The 17,675-nt window shown below is 59.4% G+C and overlaps 1 protein-coding gene across 2 annotated transcripts; it reads right to left on the reverse strand.

Annotated features, from left to right (window-relative positions):
- Positions 1-594: 594 nt before the first annotated feature.
- Slc22a11 (solute carrier family 22 member 11) lies at positions 595-12,695 on the reverse strand. Of its 2 annotated transcripts, XM_026396658.2 has the most exons (10): positions 12,303-12,695; positions 11,310-11,413; positions 8,835-8,989; positions 8,587-8,755; positions 7,056-7,179; positions 5,373-5,488; positions 3,425-3,639; positions 2,273-2,381; positions 1,461-1,664; positions 595-675 (listed from the first exon to the last, which is right to left on the reverse strand). In XM_026396658.2, exons 1-10 carry the CDS (start codon positions 12,693-12,695, stop codon positions 612-614), a joined length of 1,653 nt encoding a protein of 550 aa, XP_026252443.2. In that variant the 3' UTR covers positions 595-611. The 2 variants fall into 2 exon arrangements, with proteins under 2 accessions (XP_026252443.2, XP_026252444.2); XM_026396659.2 differs by lacking the exons at positions 2,273-2,381; positions 3,425-3,639.
- Between the last annotated feature and the right edge of the window lie 4,980 nt (positions 12,696-17,675).

Consider the following 17,675-nt stretch of genomic DNA (forward strand, 5'->3'; position numbering starts at 1 on the left):
TCCACATGACAATGCCACCTCCCACAGTCCCGGCTGTCCTGGGTGCAGGACATTTGTGTGCTGTATGGAGTTGTCTTCCCTGGACTGTGAAGGTGCGTGGCTGATAAAGTGCTGTCAATCCAACTGACCCGTGTTTGGCCACCCCTGTGATCCCCGATGGATGGGTAAACAGTTCCTTATTCAGAGTGGCACAGCCCCTGTGTGGCAGGCGGCTGGTCCAGGGTGGCTGGGCTGGATTTCAGACCCCACCTGCCTCTTGGCTGGGTGCTGGTGCAGGACGCGACCTGCGCACCTGTCCCTGGCACCTCCTCTAGCAGGCTCATTTAGCCAGCTCCGGCCCATGCTGGGAGGGAGGCCCCCAAATCATTCCCCCTGCACAGATGAGGGCTCTGTAAGTGGTGGGGGTGAGGGTGGCCCGTCTCCAGTCGGGATGGCTGAGTAGGTGTGTGAAGGTGTGGGCGTGGCAGGGAAGGGAGAGGACCCGCGGTGTCCATGGAGCTGACCGGGGCAGCCAGGCTGGGTGAGACCACCTGGCTTCCACCCTCCGATGGGAGAAGAGGCAACTCTGTCCCCAAAAGTTTTTTTACCAAAGGGCTCCACACGGCAGATTTCTAGAGCCAGGTGCTTTCTAGAGTGACCACCTCTTGCTGGCCGCCCCTGGCCACAGCTGATGCCCTAGAATAGTCCAGAGAGGAGAGTGGGGGTGAAGCCGCTGCAGCACGGAGGGCGGAGCTGGGGCCGGGTTAGGGAAGGGGAGCCTGCGACTTCAGGGCTTTTCCTGTGCTGTGTCCCCCAACCCAGGACAGTGCTGAAACAGTAGGCAAGGGCCATCGGCGAAGTAAGTCAAAGAATAAGTCAAGGCCCTGCTTCCGCGGGGTGAGCTGTGGCACCTCCACCGGGCTTCGCAGCAGGCCCTGGGGGTGGAGGTGGGGGGTCGTCTGTGGCTCTGGGAAGATGCCCCTTGAGACGCAGGGAGCTGGGGCTGAACTTGGTGCTGGAGGGAGCGAGGCTGGGGGAGATTTTTGTTTCCTTGTCAAAGGCCACTTCACAACGGAGGTGATTCTGGCTACAAGACAGAGCGGGGAATGTCCCCTCCTTCTATTCTCGGGGGTGGGGGCGTGGAAAGCACTCACAGTGCGTCCCTCTGGCCTGGCCTTGGTGGGAACAGGGGACCAGGACCAGGGAAGACGCTGTGGGCCTTCTAGGATGGGTTTTGGTGAGAGGTTCCCGAACCTGCTTGGGCGCTCGCCCCAGGCTGGCTGGCGGCTGGGCCTGTCCCTAGCCATCACCTTTTCCTGCCTAAGGTGCAGCTGCAGCCGGGCCAGGACCCTGGGCTCCGTCACTTCATCCCTCCCACCTGCCTTTCTGCCCATCAGCGGGAGCAGCCTGTCATCGTCCCGCAGGGTGGCTGTGGAGCTGAACCCCATCCAGTCCCTCCCCGGGTGGCCGCGGGCACTCACTGACTCTCCAGGTCCTGGATGGTGTCGGGGAGGGGCAGTCCCTGGGTCTCCGGGAGGGAGAACAGAAGCAGGCTGGACGCGATGGGGATGGCGCCGTAGGAGAGGGCGGGCAGCAGGGGCAGCGCCTGGTGGGCCATCCTGACCAGGGGCCCCATCATAGCTCCCAGGCGGCCTACCGACTGCAGGAAGCCATCCGCGGTCATCCTGTGGGGAAGGGGGCCCAGGGCCACATCACGGCTGCCACTGCAGCAGCGGGGTGCCGGGAAGGGCTGCAGAGTGGCCCTCCCCAAGGCCGCCCACAAATGCTGCCTCCTCCCTGTCCCCGGGCCACCTGGAGTTTCCTGTCTGGTCCTTTAGGAGGACTCTGCAGGGTCTGTCATTTCTTTAGGTGACCAGGGCTCACCTCAGCGCTCCCGGGAGGCCACTGAGTTCAGGTTTCCCCACGACAGCCACAAACTCAGTAAATATTCATCCAGAACAAGCTCAGGAGGGGACGGGCAGACGGGAGACCGGGGCACCACAAGTGGCCCCACGAGCCTCCCGCCCTCTGCCAGGCGAGTCTGTCACCCCGAGCCTCAGTCTACCCATCTGTCAGCCGTGGGCCGGTGCAGGCTCCAGAGGCCGGTCCTGCAGCCTCGGTCTGCCCAGGGGCCTGAGGATGGCAAGCCCCAGGCAGGAGGCCCCAGTCGGCCTGTGCTGGGAGGTCCTTCCCGGCCCTGGCTGTGGATCCCGAGGTCCCTCCCAGGGCCCCCCTGGGGTCCCTCCCTCGCCCTGCCCTAACCCTGACGGCCCTTCCAGGCACCCCAGCCTACCGCAGCGGGGTTGGGAAGAGCTCCGTCCTGTAGACGGTGAGGCAGGTCAGGCTCAGCCCAAAGCATCCTTTCCCCAGCACAGCGAAGGCCACGCGCAGGGTCTGCAGGTCTGCGCAGAGGAAAGGGCAGTGGGTCTGCACGAGGGGCACCCCGAGAGCAGCTGGCGGGAGCAGGGGGCCGCATCCTCCTGCCAGCCCCCGGCAGGGCTGATGCAGGGCCAGCCACCAGAGCCAGGTGGGGACAGTGCCGAATGAGGTAGCCTGGCCGTGGGCTGGGCCCCAGAAGCCATCTCCCTGCCTTGGCCTGTCTGCAGGCACCGGGGGTGGGGGGGGGTGGCACGGGCCTGGCAAGAAGGTCCAGTCTGGCTCACTCTGCCAAGGGCCTCGACTTCCCCTCCTACCCCTGGTCACAAAGGGCCTCGAGGGCTGGGGTGTGGCTCTGTGGCAGAGCGCGGACTAGCATGGGGGAGGCCCTGGGTTTGATCCCCAGCACCTAAGGAAAAAAATAGGAAAATCTTCTAAACTGTTGGGGGAGATCCCCACGGAAAGGCTTGGTCTTTGGAGGTGTTCTCAGTGCAGCGTGTCACTGGGCGCCAGGGCTCCTGCTATGGCCTGCGGGGGGTGGGACACCGTCTCCCTCCTCCTCCATCAGACCCTCCTGGCTGCCACGGGCGTCCTCTGCCTCCCTCCGGGTTCTGGGGCTTCACAGCCTCATTCAGAAAGAAGAAAGGAAGATGGGGCCCTTGGCAGTCTCCCCAGATCCCTGCACACGCCTGACGTGCTGTTTAATCAGAGAGAAGAAATGCATGTGCACACACACGCACACGCACGCGCACGGCTCGCACAACGCACACACTCACTGTGCTCGGTGCTCTCTCCGCCTCAGTGTGAGCAATAGCTCTACCTGCCCCCGTCTGTCTCGCTAGCTGAGTGACCTCGGGCACCAGCTTGGCCTCTCTGAACCTCAGGGGCAGGGCTGGCTGGGGGCACTGGATTCCTGAGCCAGGGCAACAAAGGTGGCGATGTGTGACCGTCAGAGCTGGCGGACAGTGACTGTGGCCACAGACACGCTCCTCTCTGGGGCTGGGGGAGGGGAGGAGGCCAGATGGCCAGTGCGGTGGGGTGGGCAGGGAAGCGGGTCCCTGGGCCTCACCTTGTGGCACCAGCATGTTGGCCAGGATGGAGACGCCGGCCAGGGCCTGGGACACCCCCAGTGTTATGCGGCGGCCAAAGAACCTGAGCGAGAGGATGGTGGTGGCCCGGCCCAGGAAGTCCACGGCTCCGAAGAGGGCCTGCAGGAGGAAGATGTCCCTGCCCAGGCTCTGCAGGTCCAGGACCAGCCCGTAGTAGGAGAACAGCAGGGAGAAGCTGCGGGCAGAGCCAGAGGTGGGTCCCGGCCCACAGAGGAGAGGGACCCCAGCCCCCGAGTCACCTCCCACCACCCACGAGGTCTGCCCGTCAGAGCTTGCCATGGCCAGAGCGCGAAAAGCTTGTCCAGCGCAGGACGTGTCTCCCAGGGTCAGGCTCGCCCCAGAAAGAGGCAGGGAGGCCACGGCCTCCAGGCCACACCCGGGCAGGGTGGCAATGGGCTGGGGCGGTGCCTCCTGGGCTCCCTGGCCACTGACCAGCTGGATGACCTAACGCTGTCTTGGTTGGTCCCAAGGCCAGTCTCAGGGGTCTCCATGGGTCAAGCTGTGCTGCCCCTTCAGTGACCCCCAGCCCTCTGGCTTGGTTTTTAGAAGCCAGTCACACAGACGGGTCTCCAGATGCTACATCCTCGAAGTCTTGAGAGACAGGACACTCATCCGGTGGGTCCCCAGGGGACTCTGCAGCCGCGGCTCCTTCAGGGCAGAGGGCCCGCTTCCCAGCCCCCGGGAGTGCTGTCCTCAGCTGGTGGCCACAGCCCACAAGAGCCCCAGGGGCTGGAAGAGCCACCTAGCCCCCAGCTCCTAGACCCCTGCCTGCCTCCAGCCCCAGCCCTGGAGCCCCCAGGCAGCTGAACCACAGAACCTGGGTTTCCACCCTCCGGAGGTGGGAGTTAGATTGACACTCGGCCCCACGGTGAGGTGAAATTAATCCCGCCCCTTTTAATGTGTCCCCATCCTCTTAGGATGGCCGCTGCCCTCAGCCCTGCCCTCTGGCCACGACCACTGCGACCCGAAGCCGGCAGAGCTCAGGGTTTCTATGCAAGTTTCACTTGAGGCCAGCATGAATGGGGCCCAAAGTGGCCAGGACACTCAGGGATCCGGAACCTTCCTCGGTAACAGCTGGGTTATCCGCTGAAACCCAAGAGGGTCTCGGCTGGCAGCCTCTGTCTGCATAACGGAAATGGAGGGAGCCTGGAAGGTTTTCTGAGCCGGGGTAGGGGGTGGGGGTGGGGAGTGGCCCTGGATATTGGCCTCCTCCTAATTTATCAGAAAAAATTAGGCTAAAAATAAAAGAGTTTAAAAAGCATTTGATCCTATTCTTTGTCCAAGGTGGCGGATATTTGCTGGAATAGCCCGTATGTAGTTATATACAGCACAAAATAACCTTTTTCCCTATCTTCAGTCTTATTTCAAGATAAAATTCTAATCCACCTGATCTTCATTCTTCATAAGCTGTTGGACGTCACTTCAGTGGAATTTAAGAGGCTTTTGCAGGTCCCAGGTGGCCCTGGGCCCCAGGCGGGGCCTCCCTGGCGTGGGGCCTGGTGGTGACGGAGCCCATGAGCCGGGAGGCCACTCAGTTTGGGTTCTAGCGCCAGCTCCGTCATCTTGGGTGGGTCACTGGGCCTACTGGCCTCCACTTTCCCCCTCTGTGGAGTGGGAGGCCCTGAGGGGAGAGGTGAGGCCCGGCCGGTCACCCTCCGGGGTGGGGTGCAGCTGCTGGGATAAGTCTCTAAGGCCCACAGCAGTCTCGGTTGGTCCCTGGCTGCAGCCTGACCAGTGCTGGCTCCACAGCTGGCCACACCCAAACCAGCCTCTGGGTCCCTTCCACCCTCCCTGCCTGCCAGGCCTCTGGCCTCCTGGGCACTCCTGTGAGGCCCGAGGACACTGTGTGGCCTGGACACTGGCCCATGTCCCGGTCTGTCTCTGGGAGAAGGGACCAGGACAGCGTACTTCACCATCAGCATGGCACAGGTCCTCCAGCGGAGCATTGGCACCCGGAAGAGGTCCAGCACTGACCCATGGTCCTCTGCAGAGGCCATCTCTTCTTCCATACTGGACATCAGCACCTCCAGGGAGAACAGGGCACAGTGATGTTGGGACAATGGCCCTGCCTGCCTCACGCCTGGAGTGGTGTCCAGGTGTGGGGAGGGGTGGGCAGATGGTCTTGGCTTCTGGACACTGGTGTGCCCAGTGCTGGGGTGCCATGGGGCAGAGAATTTTCCCTCTGGACCCCTGATGTTTCCCAAGGGCACCTTGCCTGAGCGGAGGAGGGGCCTGTGGCCCAGGCTGGCATGCTCCCCTGTCCATCTCTGTCCCCTGGCTGGCTCCAGAGCAGGCTTGCTGTAGCCAAGCCACTCCTCAGTGCTCCCCGAGTGTCCACCCTGTCCTCCTGTGCCTCTGGTCCTGCCCACCCTGTGTTCATCTCAGCCCCACCATGACTTCCTCCTTGGAAGCCTGCTCGGTCCTCCCACCCCCAAGAGCTCAGGGTTCCTCTAGTCTCCGCAGCATGTCCCCATCTGACACCTGCTTTCTGGAAAGAGCTACCTTTAAATAAGCACAACCTGTTCCCCCAATACACTAAGAAGTGCCAGGAGGCAGGTGTGCAGCACATGCGGGCTGGCGGTGGGTGGTGCAGGTGACAATGAGGGTGTTTTGTTTTTGGTGGTGATGGTGAGGATAGTGATGATGGTGGTGAAGGTGATGGTGGTGGTGGTGACAGTGGTGATGGTGGTGACAGTGGTGATGGTGGTGACAGTGGTGATGGTGGTGACAGTGGTGGTGATGGGGGTGATGATGATGGTGGTGGTGATGGTGATGGTGGTGGTGATGGTGACAATGGTGATGGTAGTGATGGTGATAGTGGTGACAGTGGTGATGGTGGTGACAGTGGTGATGATGGTGATGGAGATGGTGATGGTGGTGACAATGGTGATGGTGGTGATGGTGATGGTGACAGTGATGGTGGTGATGGTGATGGTGGTGATGATGGTGGTGATGAGGGTGATGGTGGTGATGGTGGTGGTGGTGACAGTGGTGATGATGGTGATAATGGTGACAATGGTGATGTAGTGATTGTAATGGTGGTGACAGTGGTGATGGTGGTGATGGTGGTGACCGTGGTGATGGTGGTGATGGTGGTGATGATGTTAGTGATGATGATAATGGTGATGGTGATGGTGGTGATGGTGGTGATGGTGGTGGTGACAGTGGTGATGAAGCTGATGGTGGTGATGCTCGTGATAGTGATAGTGATGGTGGTGATGGTGACAGTGATGGTGGTGATGGTGCTGGTGGTAATGATGGTAATGGTGGTGATGATGGCAATGGTGGTGATGGTGGTGGTGACAGTGGTGATGATGGCGATGGTGGTGATATTCATGGTGACGGGGTGACGGTGGTGACGGTGACGGTGATGGTGGTAATGGTGTTTGCATGGCTGTGGAGATGGGGATGATGACGGTGTAGAGGTTGGTGTTCGCGGAGATGCCGACGGCTGTGCTGTTGGTGGAGTAGGTGGAGGCGCTGGGAAATGGTTGGTAGTGGGATGGTGCTGATAGCACAGGGGGACACCTCAGTGGATGTCCGTTCCCAGGTCAAGTTTCACACTGTGGGTCACCAACAGCAGCATCTCACCTCTATGGTCAGCGTCTTTTTGGCCTCCTTGTGGCCGTTTATCCTGGCCACCTTCTTGAGTTCCTGGAGCGCTTGTTCTGGCTTGCCCCTGATAATCAGCCACCGGGCAGACTCTGGCAGCCACCTGTTGAGGAAGCAGGTGCTGTGGTCGGGACTTGACTGTCCCTGTTCCCACTGGGACTCCCTGGGTCATGGGGGGAGGGGCAGTGGGTGCAGGGCCCCCAGCTGGATGGTACCAAAGACAGACAGGTTTTTCCTCTTGGGTGCTCCAGTGCCAGGCAGGAGGCTCAGAATTGGGTCCCAGTGCCTGGCCACCCTCAGATGCCGAGAACCTTCCCACTTGAGCTGTGCGTCTGGCCAGGATGCCTGGGCAGGGGAGGTCCCCAGAGGTGGCCACCTGTCCAGTGATTTGGGGGCCACTTCTCTAATAGAATGGCCACGTGGTACTGAGCTCATTTAAAACATCCCCAGGCAGAACTGAGCGACTGCCCTTCCCCAACCTCAGGGACAGAGGGGCTGGGAGAAGCATTTCCCTAGTGATCTGCCCCGTGCCCCGGGGCTCAGGTGCAGGGAAGCTGAGAAGGACTTCGGGAGGAGTCTGACACCGTGGTTTCAAGAGGCAACTTGCCGGGGTTCCGATCCCGCCTCTGGTCCTCATTGACTGGGTGACCTTGGACCAATGACCTCTGGGCCTCAGTTCCTCTTCTGAAACCAGACCAATGACTTCATCTTCCTTATTAGAAGACGCGTTGATACGCCCCTGGTGTTGTGAGCCACACCAGGTGGGCACCGGCCCCACGTGACCAAGGTGACCTGATCTGTACAGTTATGGGATGGCCGCCTTCCTTCCTGTCAATCCTGTTTACAGAATACAGACTCCATGACAGTGGTGGCTTTTTGTCTGTTTTGGTCTGATGTCTGGCCTGGAGCAGGAGCTCAGTAAATATTTGAGGGCGAGTGTCATCCTCTACCCGCCCACAGCAGGCTCATCAGTGCCCAGCTCTGCCGGGCTCCCTCTCAGGAGAACTCACGGTGACACTAATCTGTATTTGTTCTCCTGGGTCCCCTCCCCCAGTCCCCACACAAGCAGGTGTTCCCAGACCTCGGGAATTTCTGCAGCACCAAGAAGCACAGTGACAGTGATGTGTGTTCCTAGCCAACGTCGGTCCTCATGACTTGATGCCAAGTGATTGGAAGGACTGACCTGGTGTGGGGGATGGGTGTGAGCCCAGGGAAGTCACGCCACCCGCAGCCCAGCCCAGAGGCAAAGGCTGCTCTGGGACTCTGGCGGGACTCCGGGCCGGTGGCCTCAGATCTTCCCATTTTCCAAAAAAAAAGGTAGAAACATTATTTGTCTTTTTTGAAATGTCACCGGAAACTGCCTGGCGAGCAGGGAGGGCCCAGCTCATGTCATCGTCATCTAGGGCTCCCCACAGGTCAGGACCGCCGCTAGCCAGGGCAGTGGAGTGGGAGGAAGGGACTCCTTGCCACCCCGGGTTCCCCTCAGGAGGACACCCCACCCTGCACTGACCAGGATATCAGGGAGATGGCAAAGAAGGGCACGGACACGGCCAGCTGGAGGTCCCTCCAGTCCCGCAGGGCGAAGGCCAGGCCGGCCAGGGCCATCTGGCCCGTGCTGAAGGTGCATCCCAGTATCGTCATGGAAACAGCCCTCCTGTGGGTCGTGGTCCACTCCACCACTGGAAGGCGATGCAGACGCACAGGTGAGGGTGTGCCCTCCCCCCTCCCCCTGGGCAGGGGCACCCCCAAGGGACTCACTTAGCGTTGACAAGGTCAGGATGATGCCCGCTAGCCCGAAAGCGCTCAGGAACCTGAGGCTGCAGTAGATGAAGAAATTCGGGGAGAAGATGGTGCCGGTGCTGGTCACGGCCACCTGCAGACAGCACCAGCTCAGCATCGGCTTCCGCCCGAACCTGTTGGGGAGACAAGCAAGCAGGGCCTGGAGGACGAGGACTCGCGGCAAGCGCTTGCCTTTGAGGCCCCCCCCCCCCCAGGACAAGGAGACTGGCGCAAAGCCTTCTGGAAGCTTCTGGAGCTGCTGGGAGTGCGCACGGAGCACTGGTCTCCATACGCCAGGTGCTGTGCCCTCAGGGGCAGTGTGGCCCGTGGTCAAGAATGTGCGCTTTGGTGTCAGATGCGCCTGGCTTTGAGTCCAGCGCTGCCCTTCCTGGGTGACCTGGGCACACACTGGGATGTTCATAATGACATGCCTCATGGGCTTGCCGTGAAAATCAAAACCCCGAGCAAGGGGGCTGTGGAGCAAGGAGGCGAAGTGCACATGGCCCTAGGCCAGCCAGCCCGGTCCTCACCTGCCCACGGGGACAGGAAGTCCCATGAGACCAGGCCGACCCCCATCCTGGTGCCCGGGCTCGCCGTGTCCTCCAGGCCAGCCCAGCCCCAGATGCGACTCATTCGGTGCAATCGCAGTGCACACTGAGCAGGTGGAGCTGGGGGCAGACCTTGGCCTTGCCTGTCTGGACAGCGCCCAGGAGTGCAGACACGAGGCCCAGACCAGGGGACCCACAGATCAATCCCAGTCTGGCTTCCAGTATAGATGGCCCCCAGGACACAGCCACGAGTCCTGGGATGGAGCCCCTGAGTGTGGAACCTGGACCACATGCAGGCTGCCTGGGTCCTGCCGTGCTCAGGACAATACAGCACAGTAATGACAAGTCTGCTGGGCTCCCTGGGGACAGGATGGCGCCTTGGTGGATTGGGGTGTTGGGGGGGATAGTGCCTGAGCTTTTGTGCTGCCTCCTAGACCTCTAGATTGAGGGCCAATTAGGTATGGTCAGCAGTAGGCGCCTGGCCCAGAGGGCGCAGTGGAAATGGCTGGACTAGCCTTGCTGTCCACCTGGGGAGGGATGGATGGGCAGGGACAGGCTGAGCTCCCTGGTAGGCGGGTGGCAAACCAGGAGTGTGGATGTTCTGGAAGCTTAGAGAAGAAAGGTCATCCAGGAGAGCTTTCCTCAGCCTCAGGTCTGAGCGTAAACATGACCTGGTCAGCCGGTCCATCTGCAGATCTGCCCTGTCCGGGCCAGTTCTTTCCTGTCTGCTCTGTAGCTGCGATACCTTTCCGTGGTGACTGACTTACTCATCTGTGTCCTGGACAAGCTGAGGGCTCCCCTCCCCGCCTCCTTCCCCACCCATTTCTCCTGGAGACCGAGTGTATCCCTGTGCCTGGCAGGGGTTTGGCCCATGTGACATGTCCAGAGGAGGCCTTAGGACTGGAGGGCAAAGGGGCAGAGGAGAGGCTGGTGGGGAGGTGAGGGCCGCTTGGTAGGGGACGGGAGCGGCCGCAGGCAGCAGGCCTGTGGCTGCTGACCTGAGGGTGGGGCAGTGGGACATGGGAGGGGGTTCGCTCTGGGGAGCCTGGCCAAGGTCTAAGGGGCACCTAGAGTAGCCTCTGGGCTGGAAGGGACGGCCAGCAGGGAAGGCAATGAGGAGGCAGAGGAGGAGACCTGGAGGGGCGGGGGTGACCAGCAGCTGTGAGGGACAGGGACCCCCAGGCAGAGCTGGCCTCCCACTCACAGGAGCCAGGAGCATGTGGGCCCAGAACTGTCCTGGCTGAGGGGACACCCCATCTCGGGACGTGCAAGACAATGCCGTTGGGGGGGTGAGGGGCAGGATGTGGCCACTTCAGAGGCAGGAGAACAGCCCACCAGGCCTGCAGGTCCCCCGGCTCTGGCCTCGGTCCACCTCTCCAGGCCTGTGTGACCCAGGACATGGCCCTGACCACTGGGCAATGCAGCCCTGGACACAGCTGGCGCCCTCTGGCTCCCTCCTCTCTGTCAGGCCGCCCTGCGGGGCCTCTGCTCGATGCCGCTTCCTCTGGAAACCCCTCCACCCCCCTCTGAGTCCACCCGCCTGTCCCCGTGGGCCCTGCCCATATTTCTGTTCCACGGCACGTCATGAGCCCGGAGTTCAGAGAACGAGGAGCCTGTTTCTCTCAGGAGGCCGTTGGCTCCCGAGGGCAGGGCGCACAGCCCCCGGCTCACAGTAGCTGCTCGGGGCAGCTGGGCGCCGCGGCCGAGGGTCGAGTCCCACCGTCCAGGCTAACAGCATGGAGGCTCAGATGGCAGGTTCTCGGGAGTCTCTGTCCCTGCAGCTCAGGACACAGGGCAGATCTAGGGGCTCCATCTCCTAGGGAACAGGGACTCTCCTCTGGTACCTTTGTGCCTCTGGCCTCTGTGATTCTGATGTGAGGGAGGCCAGAGGGGAGGAGAGACTCACCGGTGGGAAAGGAGGCCCCAGATGAAGAAGCCCACCAGGATCCCGGCCATGTAGACGGACTGGCCCAGGGGCTTCAGGCCCCGGGAGCTGCACACCAGGTCCCACTGGAAGAAGAGGAGGAGGCACCTGGTCAGCCACCCACCATGGGTCCCTGGCTCCTGGTGGCAGGCCACGGCGTGGGAGACGGGCCTGCTGGCAGTGACCTCAATGCTCCAGGGTCCCCCAGCTGCACAGCGGCATGGTCCTCACAGCTCTGCTTGCCAGGTAGAGGCCATCATAGGACCCTCCCCCCACGACCGAGGGGAGGTTGGGACCAGAGACACGCCTTGGGAGCAGTGACTGCCACCTAAGAGCTGCAGGGGGAGGGTCTGCTCTGCCCATGTTCCTGGCTGAAACCCGACGGGACACCCCCAGGGCCTCCTCCTCCATCAGTGACCCAGCCCAGGTCCAGACGGGGGTCACCACAGGCAGCCAGGAAGTACGTAGGGAGTGATAAAAGTTCTTCGCTTGGCCAAACCTTGGTCATTTTCCTGAACCTTCTCCTAGGCCCACCTGGGAACTTCCTGTACCATCTGAATTTAGCAAAGAACCCGCCAAGTGAGTTCAGCAAGAACATCCCACTCTGAGTATCTGGCGGTTCTTCAGCCTCCCCCGCCCCCTCTGGTGCTGTCTGACGGCCTGGCCTGACTTGGCAGGAATCCTGCCAGGTCGGTTTAGCCACCACCCCCCTCAGCCACTGGTTCCCCCCGCCCCCAGTTCCTCGCCTACACATTGCCCATTTATATTTGGACTGAGCCCAATCTCTGACCCCATCACAATGTCCTGGGTAAAGTCTTCCTTCGGGCACTTTAACAAAGATCACCGAGTAACTCTTTAACATGAAAGAGCATCACGTCCTGTATCATCAGAGACACAGGCCACTGGGTCCTCAGCTGTGGGTGGGTGGCTGTCCAGGGAGCTGAGCCGAGCAGGCTGATGTGGGGAGCCCCTTACCTTGGTCACAATGGTGGAGGTGAAGGTGCTGCGGTCATAGACCCAGCCGTCCACACAAGGCTCTGTGGCGGCCTCGCTCCAGTTGGTGGCCGTGGCGTTGGGGTCCAGGAGCTGCCACTGCGGCTGGCGGAAGCGGAGACACTGGTGTGGCTGCTGGTCTGGGCCCCGTGGGATGGAGACAGCCAGGAGGGCTTCAAGGGAGAGGTTTGTGGGGGTCTCGGAGCCGTTGTCCAGGGCGCGGGCCCAGCAGCGGTGGTCCGGGACGGCGGCGGAGAAGTTCTCCATGAGCAGCTGGGAGGGCATCCAGATGGCCGGGAGGAGCAGGGTCAAGACCTGCAGGGCCTGGAAGAGGCCCAGGCCCCCGGTCCCCTCCAGGAGCTGTTCAAATGCCATGGCAGAGCCGGCCCTGGTGGTCAGTGGGCAGGTCAGGGCCTGAGCTGCTGCTGGGGACCAGTGGCATATGCAAGATCCAGGCCCCTTGCCCTGACCAGGCCGGGGAGGGACAGGAGTCCTGTGACTAGCTGAGCCAGTCCGGAGAGGTCCTGGAACGGCTTGGAGGGAATTCCTCCCGATCCTGTTCCCAGCAGTGACCTCTCGGTTGTCTCAACACTCCACGGAGGGGACATCAGCAGGGAGCACCCCAGTTCCCCAGTCTGCTCCAGCTGCCCCCCAAGTCGGGCTCCGGGAGGGCTGAGCCACCTTCTGGGTTCTCGGGCACCGAGAGGGAAAAGTCAAGTGGATTAATAATAATAATTTCTTTAAAAAGGCACGCGGCCGTGGTGTTACTGAGTTACAGTTGTGAGGGAACCTCTGCAGACTGCCACCTCCCAGGGTGGGTTAAAGTTTAACCTCAGCGTGGGCTCCAGGCCCGGGTGTGCCGAGCGGGGTGCAGCGTGCCCGCTGTCGGATGAGCTCACTCTCTCCTCCCGACCCTTCCCGACTTTCTCGGTGGGAAGTCACTGACCTGACCTGAACCCATCCCCACATCAGTTCAGGGGCTGAAGCCAACCGTGAGCCCAGGAACGGGCTTCCCGCACTGGGGAGGAGGCAGTGGGCACAGGGTTGGCCGCCCAGCTGGCGGGAGGGCTCCGGCCTGGCCCTCTTCCTCTCCGTGTCACCTCCTACCAGGTGGCACCGGGAGACCAGCTCACAGACGGGCTAATTGGGGAAGCTTCTATTCTGAGGTTCCAGATTGCTGCAGTTAGACTGCAGGGCCCCCCTGGTGGGGACCATACCTACCATTTCCTGGCATCTCTTGGCAGCCCCCTGTGGGCCAGAGCTGAGCAGGCACACGGGGAGGAAGTGGCCTGTTGTCCAAAGCTAGCTTCCAGGAGGGTGAAGCCAGCCCTACACCAATGCCCCACCTGGCTGTGCCTCTTAGTGACAGCCCCAGGCAGGCTGCGTGCTCCTGCCGACGGCCCTCAGTCACTCCTTAGGATGGCCCAAGAGAGAAATGGTGCTAATTCCCTCAAATAAGGAAACTGAGTCCCAGAGAAGACAGGCAACTGGCCCAGTGTCACCCAGCAGAGTCCAAATTCAAAACATTCACCAAAGCCCAAACTCTCTCTGATGCCCCCGGACAGCCCCTGGGTGCCCTCCAGCCTGTCCAACGACAAATCCCAGCTGTGAGCTGGAACACAGGATTTGGGTCAAAATTAGGGCCAGCCCCCCGACACCTCCCAGGGTGTGAGAGGAAGGCAGCTGAGTCGGTTCCGGAGAGGTCGGAGGAGTGCTGAGAGTGTGGGTGAGGTGTGGGTGGGTGTCTAGACCCTGGACTTCTGAGAGCCTCCCCAGAGGGCCTGGGGGACTCGGCCAGCCAGGAAGCCAGGGCCTGAATTTCAAAGCCAGGTTCCTTCCTGACTCTGCCTCTCTGGGCTGGAACTCATTCTGAATTTTAAAATAGCAAAGGGAGAGGGAACCAAGTCACACGACAGCACAGGAGGTCGCAGGAGCGGAGCTAATTGGGCCTAGCCCCAGCCTCGGCCATCCAAAGGTCAGGCCTCCCGTGCAAACACCTGCACTTCAGCCCTGCGTGGGGCAGACTCCGTCCTCGCTGGAGAAGCTGGACCTGGACGCAACCTGGAGACGCCTCTCTGCCTTCCGACTTCCTGCAATGGAGGGGGCTGTGCCCGGGTTTGCACACCTGAGCTCGCAGCCCGAACCACAGCCGAAAACGCACGGGTGAGGCTGGGCCCAGTTCCATTTAAAAATAAGCCCCGGGGATTGAGCGGCCTGAGAGGTGGGCCTCACTTCCAGAATCTCCGGCCCCGGGGCTGCTGGAGTCAGGAATCCATTTCCCTTTCTCCTTCCTCTTCCATATGCTTTTAGCATTTTTTTCTTCTCTCCTGCCCTTTGCCAGTCACGGACACCCTAGGCTTTGCTTACAGCAGAAGGTCAATCCTCCCGGATTTGCCAGAAGGCTCCCGGAATCTCCAACTGACTTTCCTCTTCCAGGCCAAGGAATTTTTAATTTTTAATTTTTAATTTTTTTTTTTTTTTTTTTGTCCCTGGGACTGCTGGGGGCAGGGCTTGGTGCAGCTGCTCCGCCACCTGGTGGTCCCACCTGGAACTGCAACACTTGTAAGAACGGGCTCATCTGCCTGTGGGGCCCATCCTCTAGGGGTACACCCCTTGGGGGAGAAGCAGGCTTGGGGAAGAAGGTGGGTAGCCTCAGATTACAGTCACTAAGCCCTCCATTAGATGACTAAGTCTCATTAGATTAATTTGGGTAAAGTGAGCCCCTGTTACTCAGAACCAGAATTGCCACTGGGGTTGACTTTCCTAGCTAAGGACTCCTTCAAATAACCCCAAACCCAGGCCGGCTGCCAAAGGACCTCAGGCAGTTCACTTCCCGTCGGTAGACTCCAGGGTCCTTGTCTCAAGATGGAGGCCTCTGCGTCACCTAGTAAGATTAAAAAGAGAATGAATGAGACTCCCAGTAGATATTAGTTATGAGCCAGGAGGGGTGGCACACACCTGTAATTCTAGAGGCCCAGGAGGCTGAGGCAGGAGGATCACAAATTTGAAGCCAACCTCAGAAATTAGTGAGACTGTAGGCAACCCAGTGAGGCCCTGTCTCAAAATATAAAGAAAGGGCTGGGGATGTGATTCAGTTGTTAAGAGCCCCTGGGGTCAATCCTTGGTACAAAAAGAGAAAAAAATTAGTCATGATGCCTACATCACCATCACCATCATAACCATCACTTCTCACCATCCCCACCATCACCAACACCATCATCACCATCACCATCATCACCATCACCATCATCATCCTCACCATTACAATCACCACCATCATCACCATCTTCATCACCACCACCATCACCACCACCATCACCACCATCATCACCATTATCACCACATCATCATCATCACCATCACCATCATCATCACCACACCATCATCATCACTATCACCACACCATCATCATCACTATCACCATCACCATCATCATTACCACCATCATCACCACCATAACCACTATCATCATCACCCCATCCTCACCATCTTCATCACCACCACCATCATCACCATCATCACCATCACCACTATCATCATCACCATCACCACCATCACCACCACCATCACCACCACCATCACCACCACCATCACCACCATCATCACCACCACCATCACCACCATCATCACCATCACCACCATTATCACCACACCATCATCATCACTATCACATCACCATCACCATCATCACCACCACCATCACCACCATCATCACCATCACCACTATCATCATCACCATCACCACCATCATCACCACACCATCATCATCACTATCACCATCATCACCACCACCATCACCACCATCATCACCATCACCACCATTATCACCACATCATCATCATCACCATCACCATCATCATCACCACCACCATCATCATCACTATCACCATCACCATCATCATTACCACCATCATCACCACCATAACCACTATCATCATCACCCCATCCTCACCATCTTCATCACCACCACCATCACCACCATCATCACCATCACCACTATCATCATCACCATCACCACCATCATCACCACACCATCATCATCACTATCACCATCACCATCACCACCATCACCACCACCATCACCACCACCATCACCACCATCATCACCATCACCACTATCATCATCACCATCACCACCATCATCACCACACCATCATCATCACTATCACCATCATCATCCTCACCATCACCACCACCATCACTATCCTCACCATCACCATCACCATCACCATCATCATCATCACCACCATCATCACCACACCATCATCATCACTATCACCATCACCATCATCATTACCACCATCATCACCACCATAACCACTATCATCATCACCCCATCCTCACCATCTTCATCACCACCACCATCATCACCATCATCACCATCACCACTATCATCATCACCATCACCACCATCATCACCATCATCACCACACCATCATCATCACTATCACCATCACCATCATCATTACCACCATCATCACCACCATAACCACTATCATTATCACCCCATCCTCACCATCTTCATCACCACCACCATCACCACCATCATCACCATCACCACTATCATCATCACCATCACCACCATCATCACCACACCATCATCATCACTATCACCATCATCATCCTCACCATCACCACCACCATCACTATCCTCACCATCACCATCACCATCACCATCATCATCATCAACACCATCCCCATCTTCACCATCACCACCACCATCACTATCACCATCATCTTTATCACCACCATCATCACTACCATCATCACCACCATTACCATCACCACCATCATCACCACCACCATCACTATCACCACCATCTTCATCACCACTACCATCACCATTATCATCATCACCCCAACCTCACTATCACCATCACCACCATCACCATCCCTGCCACCCCCACCAGCACCAGCTCCATTGCAATTGACGGGTTGTTCTTCCTTTTTTTTTCTTTTCCAGTTGAAGCTACAATGTTTCAGATCCAACTGGAGTCCCGGGAGCCCTAGGCGGCCACTCCCTGCAGCCCTGCAGAACCTGGACTGGTCAGCAGGGAGGCTCCTCCCTGGGTGCACACTGCGGCTCTCTGGAGTTCCACTGCGTTTCCCAGGTGCCATGGGAAGGTGCCCAATGATCCATCAGAAAGTCAAAGAAACAGTGGCCCGAAAATGTCAGATCGCCTTCATGTCTAGAGAGCAGGCTGCAGCCCCTGGGTGGGGAGCTGCTGAAGGGCCACCATAAGGGCAGGCTCGGGTAGTCCCTCTTCAGTCCTCTGCCCCCACCACCGCTCTGGGGTTTCCCAGTGACCAGAGGCCAAGGCCCTGCCTTCTTCCTGCGTCACAGCCCAGCCCTCT

This window comes from Urocitellus parryii, chromosome 4 (genome assembly GCF_045843805.1).
Source record: "Urocitellus parryii isolate mUroPar1 chromosome 4, mUroPar1.hap1, whole genome shotgun sequence".
NCBI lineage: Eukaryota > Metazoa > Chordata > Mammalia > Rodentia > Sciuridae > Urocitellus > Urocitellus parryii.